The sequence below is a fragment of the Mandrillus leucophaeus genome, unplaced genomic scaffold (genome assembly GCF_000951045.1).
Source record: "Mandrillus leucophaeus isolate KB7577 unplaced genomic scaffold, Mleu.le_1.0 Scaffold46, whole genome shotgun sequence".
In the NCBI taxonomy this organism is placed as follows: Eukaryota; Metazoa; Chordata; class Mammalia; order Primates; family Cercopithecidae; genus Mandrillus; species Mandrillus leucophaeus.
In genome coordinates, this window is record NW_012104920.1 from 4,164,601 (window position 1) to 4,170,414 (window position 5,814).

The 5,814-nt window shown below is 54.0% G+C and overlaps 2 protein-coding genes across 2 annotated transcripts in view; one reads left to right on the forward strand and one right to left on the reverse strand.

Moving 5' to 3' along the window:
• KIF1C (kinesin family member 1C) overlaps nt 1-5,814 on the reverse strand; it is a 27,026-nt gene that overhangs the window by 17,364 nt on the left and 3,848 nt on the right. The window contains exons 8-15 of the mRNA XM_011994748.1: nt 5,455-5,532; nt 5,250-5,315; nt 5,091-5,166; nt 4,188-4,266; nt 3,831-3,976; nt 2,097-2,260; nt 1,838-1,917; nt 1,638-1,713 (exon numbers count right to left, since the gene is read on the reverse strand). Coding sequence (XP_011850138.1) covers nt 1,638-1,713; nt 1,838-1,917; nt 2,097-2,260; nt 3,831-3,976; nt 4,188-4,266; nt 5,091-5,166; nt 5,250-5,315; nt 5,455-5,532 — 765 coding nt within the window. The remainder of the gene's footprint in view (nt 1-1,637; nt 1,714-1,837; nt 1,918-2,096; nt 2,261-3,830; nt 3,977-4,187; nt 4,267-5,090; nt 5,167-5,249; nt 5,316-5,454; nt 5,533-5,814) is intronic.
• INCA1 (inhibitor of CDK, cyclin A1 interacting protein 1) overlaps nt 1-5,814 on the forward strand; it is a 25,077-nt gene that overhangs the window by 8,677 nt on the left and 10,586 nt on the right. The gene's annotated exons all lie outside the window — the stretch shown is intronic.

Genomic DNA, 5,814 nt, shown 5'->3' on the forward strand with positions numbered 1-5,814 from the left:
AAAAAAAAAAAAAAAGAACTCATAATGAAGGCTGCCTCTGAGAGGGGAACTTAAGGGTGGGAAGGATGGAGAGTTACTTTTTTCTCTTCTATAACAAAATGCTGTAAACGGAGAGACTTTTCACTGTACACACCTTTTAGAACTATTAGAATGTTCTCTCTGGTGTGTATTACTTTTATAAGAACAATTAAAAACAAAACAAGAACCCCCTTCTTTGGTCTCCAGGCTTTGGCAGGTGGCAGCTCTGCAAGCTCTCCAAGGAACAAACCTTCACCCCACCAGTCTCCCACTCCTTTCTGCTTTTTCTCCATCCTTGCGACAATGGTGGAAGTGGCCCAGGTCCAGGTATACAAAGGTGGCTGGAAGCCATGCTGAGAGCGTCTGTAGCCCCTCTCTCCACCTAGATGTGGCTGCGTCCCAGAAGAGTCTGGCTCCTTCAGAAGGACCCCAAAGCCCCGGGTACCCAGCCCCAGACAAGACCCCAGACAAGCAGCCTGGCCTGCTGCCCACAGCTCTCTCACTCCCTCACTGTGGCTTCAGCCAGACAAGGCAAAACCCCTCTCCTCTTTTCAGAACAGTGGTTCAGTGATCCCTGCTTGCTTAGTTCCCCAGATGGACCTGACTTTACAAAACAGAGAGGAGCCTTGTTCTGAGAACCCATCACCTCTTCCAGGCAGCCCCCAGTGATCCTATCAGGCCCAGAGCACAGTGTATCTGATTTAGGGCCTGACCCTCTGCTGCTTCACACCATGGTCCAACGGGCTGGGCTGGTTCCCTGGTGGAACTGGAAGTTCATGCCCTGCTCAAACTGGCCTCTGCACCATCCCTTCATTGGTATGCACCAGTACAGCAGGGTGGCTGTCTATAGCCAGTGTCCTTTCTGACTGGTCAGTCCCTCTGCCAGATGGTTATTAATGTTTCGAGTATCATTCCTGCCTCCACCTGAGCCTGACCTCTCCTGCCCTGTTCCTTCCTTCCTTTCAGCAAAGATTTATTAGGCACCTAAAACCTGGCGGCAGGCACGCGTCGGGCACTGGCATGTCCCACTCACCCCAACACGTACCCCAGGCTGTTCAACCTCATGTCAGCCCTACTCCTCCATACCCCCCAAGTCCTGTCCATCTTTCAGGTTCCACTTTCCAAACCACCTTCTCCAGGAAACCAGTTGCAGCATAGCTCCAAGCCACATGGGTGCCTCTATCTATAACCAACCCCTCGCTGCACTGGCAACCACTGTCTTACACCGCAGTGCTTACGCCTCCTCTATTCCTTTAGTCTAGTCTTCCCAAGTTACCCTTTTGAAAATAGATTCCTTTAGTTATCTTTTTAAGCATGCACAGAATACAAAACTAAATGATACAAAAGCATGCACAGTGCCTCAGTCTCTATCCCAACCAACCTCCGACTTCCCAGGCCCTCTCCCTCTCCTGAAGCTGACTGTCAAGTGGCTGAGGGGAGAAGGCAGGGATGACTAGACAACAGAGAGGAGGTGGCAGGGTGGGGACAGAAATGATGGAGGGACAAGCCAGGGACCTCACAGGGAGCGATCAGGGACAGCATTCACTACCCTGCACCTGCTGCCTCTTTTCTAAGCATCCAGAGGCTCTCTAGGCCTCCTCGCCCGATTCCTCACTCACCTTCTTTGGAGAGAAGACGCCCACAGTTCCCCCGTCCTCCCGGACGGCCACCCCCATCTCAGCCAGCAATGCTTCTCTGTGGGCAGAGGAGAGGCAAATGTCAGTCTTACCTTCACTGCCCGTGACCTCCTTCCCTGTGGGACCTGATCTCCCTCGCGGCCTCCAACTCCTCCCAGGACCCCAGCAGTCAGGCCTCACACCTCTCCATCCTCAAGGCTTCTGTCTTGCGCAGCTTCTCCTCCCACGTCTCGTTCAGCTCAGCTATTATCTTCTCTGTCTCCTGGGAGTATAAGGGTGGGCAGGTTTCAGGATGGTCTGGGACAAGCAGACCCAGGGTAGGGACAATCTACCCTGGGGCCATGCTACTCCTAGAATTCCTTCTTTCTCAAGCTTGACTTTGGAGAAGTAAACTCCCAGGAACGCCCAGAGCCCCAGCCCTTGCCAGCTCCAGCTTCCCACCTGTAGCCTCTCCATGGCTTCCTCAGGCCCAATCTGGGGCTCTGTGTTGGGGGAGAATGACGGCTCCAGCTCCCCATTATGTGTGGTGGGTGATGAGGGTGGAGCCGGGGGAGATGACACAGCTGGCAGGGCGCTTCCGACATTCCCTTCCTCCGCCTTCAGGCCTAGGAGGGAAACGGGAAAAAGAATGAGGCTAAGGAAAGAAGGAGCTGATGAGAGACATCCAGGAGACCAAGAGCTTCACAGAAGACCATTCTGTAAGGACTACAGAAGACCGCTGGTCAGCCTCCTACCAGGCAGGGAGTCCTCCTACTGCAGCCATGACAAACGGACACCCAGTCCCTCTGCATGAACTCCAGGGGTGGAAAGCTTGTTACTGAAGAAGGCGGCCAGTCCTTTCCACTATTACATAACTTGCACCATCAGAAAATTTTTAGGTGGGGCCAGGTGTGGTGGCTCACACTTGTAATCCCAGCACTTTGGGAGGCTGAGGTGGATGGATCACCTGAGGTCAGGAGTTCGAGACCAGCCTGGCCAACATGGTGAAACCCCATCTCTACTAAAATACAAAAATTAGTCTGGTGTGGTGATGGGCGCCTGTAATTCCAGCTATTTGGGAGGCTGGGGGAGGAGAATCACTTAAACCCAGGAAGCGGAGGTTGCAGTGAGCTGAGACCACACCATTGCATTACAGACGGGGTTTCACCATTTGGTCAGGCTGGTCATGAACTCCTGACCTCAGGTGATCTGCCTGATCTGGCCTCCCCAAATGCTGGGATTACAGGCATGAGCCACCATGCCAGGCCAAAACCCCCATCTCTACTAAAAACACAAAAATTAGCCAGGTGTGGTGGCAGGCGCCTGTAATCCCAGCTATTCAGGAGGCTGAGGCAGGAGAATCACTTGAACCCAGGAGGCGGAGGTTGAAGTGAGCCAAGATCGAGCCACTGCACTCCAGCCTGGCGACAGAACAAGACTCCGTCTCAAAAAATAAATTAATTAATTAAAAAGAAATTCTTGGCTGTGTTGAGCTGAAACTGGCCCCACGTCATGTGTGCTGGTGTTTCTAGTTCTGCCCTCTGGGATAAAAAGTTCTTACTGCTTTCTCTTCTGCAAGACAATCCCTCAAATGTTGGAAAGCAAACATCCTAGTTACCTTCTCCTTCTCTTCCCAAGAACACTCATATTCTCCGCACTGTGCCCTCAGCACCCTAACCATCTTCAATGCAATGATCTCAAGACTGAATGCAGGGCCCATTCCTGACCCAGTCAACACGGATTACACATCCTCTGACTTGGACACTGTTTCCATCAGCGAGGCTGAGAATGACATGCCAGAAAGCAGTCCACTGCGAACTGCTAAGCTATGGTCCACCTGGACTCTGGCGTTTTACAAGAACTTCTGTCAAGAAAGTTACAGTAGCCTAGCCTCTTCTCAACAATGTACCGTTTGACCTATAAGTCCAGATTGCCATTTTTTCCTATAACGGTCATTAGTTCCAGGAGCCTGACAGGTCCCTCTGGATCCTGACTCTCCCCGAGAGTATTAGTCCCTCCCTGTAACATCTGAAGACATACGTCCCGACTCTCCACATCTGTGTCCACGTCACTGAGGACATGGAGGGTTTCATAGCGCGTGGTCCCTCCCTGGCTCCAGGACTGGGCAAAGGCAAGGGAGGAGGGATGGGGTGGGCCAAGGGGCATCCCTGAGCTGCCCCTCCCTGGAAACTCGACCTTCCAGAGCAGAGGCTGACAGTCCCTGAGCCATCAGTAGTTCCCGCAGCCGGGCTACTTCCTCCTGCAGCTCTCTGATCAGCCGGGCATTCGGGTCCTCGTTGATGACGGCATTGCAGCGGATTTGCTTGGTGCGGTCAGCGTACCTGGGTGAGAGAAGAGAAGGGTCGGTGAGGCCTGGGTGCATGGGACCCTTGGTCTGCTGTTTCTCCTTCCCTCTCTCCCAGGTCTCAAGATATTGTGGCAGGGCTCGGGCATCTCCCCCATCTCGTCTCACGAGCAGGGTCCTGAGCAGCTCGCTGAACTCCTGGCACTTTTCCTATGCTGCCCCATCCCTGCTAGAGCCAGAAGCCGCACCTGAGGGTGCTGAGAGTCTCCTCGTAATTGATGTCAGCAGGGCTCAGGGCTGCAATCATTGCTGTGCGTGAGTTCCCACCTGTGAATGGAGTGCAGGGAAAAGCTTTAGCTGAAGTAGGGGCTAAGAAAAGTCAGACCGGGGCCGGACGCGGTGGCTCAAGCCTGTAATCCCAGCACTTTGGGAGGCGGAGACGGGCAGATCACGAGGTCAGGAGATCGAGACCATCCTAGCTAACCCGGTGAAACCCCCGTCTCTACTAAAAAATACAAAAAAACTAGCCGGGCGAGGTGGCGGGTGCCTGTAGTCTCAGCTACTCGGGAGGCTGAGGCAGGAGAATGGCGTAAACCCGGGAGGTGGAGCTTGCAGTGAGCTGAGATCCGGCCACTGCACTCCAGCCTGGGCGACAGAGCGAGACTCCGTCTCAAAAAAAAAAAGAAAAAAAAGAAAAGAAAAGTCAGACCGGGTCATGGGGCTGGGGCCCACTGCCCAGGTGGGGGTCTTATAGGGTCACGGTCTGAGGTAGGGGAATCTAGTGGGGTGGAACTAACCACGACATGTGGTTGAGGTAGGGAATGAGGTCAGGGAGATACATCTGCAGGACAGTCACAGAACCATGGAAGGGGGATGAAGTGAGCAGTGCAGCAGTGGGTGTGAGATCAGGGATTGGGGATCAGGGAGGGGTCATGAGTAGCCAGGTCAGTGGGGCCCTTGGCTTGGCGGGAGGGCATGGCCTTGTTCTCAGCATCAGGAAATCTTCGAAGAATGTTTTCTTTGAAGGGTCAAGGGGAGAAGTGAGACAACGGGATTTGGGATTCTCGGCATAGCAAGGGGATTTGTCAGACGTATCAGAGGAGTTTGTGGGATGTGTCAGGGTCAGCAGGCAGAGAGGAAGAGGCCCTCACCCAAATTTTCCTTGAGCAGCCAGGTGAGCACAGAGTCCCTGTAGGGGATAAAATCCGACTTCCGCTTCTTGGATTGCTGGGGAATAGAAAGGAGAAGGAGATTAGGGTGCGTCACCCCCCTTTCCCAAGCCCCTTCTCTTTCCAACACCCAGGCCTCACCATATCTGCAAGGGCCGAGATCACCTTCCCTAGAGTAGTCAGGGACTTATTAATGTTGGCGCCCTCCTGGAAAAGGATAAGGAACGTGGGGGATAAGTGTGCTCTCCCAATCCGATCCATTTCCCCTTCCTACCTCCCCAGTCAGTGTCTCATGTTCCCACTGGAGACCTCCACATACAGCCCACAACACTGTGAAGCCCCTCACCTTCAGGCGCATGCCCCGGGCCCCTGAGGAGTCGGCTCGCTCACTCCCAGCAAGGTCCACCAAACTGATCTTACTGACCTGGGGTCAGAGGAAACAGGCAGGAGATAAGGTGCGGGTGGGGGATGGGGCAGGCAAATCAGGGAAGCACCCAGCAGGAATGTGGGCAGCTGGCAAGGGCTAGAGAGCGCCAGGAGGAGGCGAGGGAGGAGGCCGGGGGAAACAGAATACATGACAACAGTGAGACGGTGGTTACTCACTGAATTACAAATAGCTACAGGCCCACCGCAGGCACGGACAAGGGACACACAAGGGATCCAAGCCCCGTCCTGGGTCTCGTAAAAACAGCCGGGCGCGGTGGCT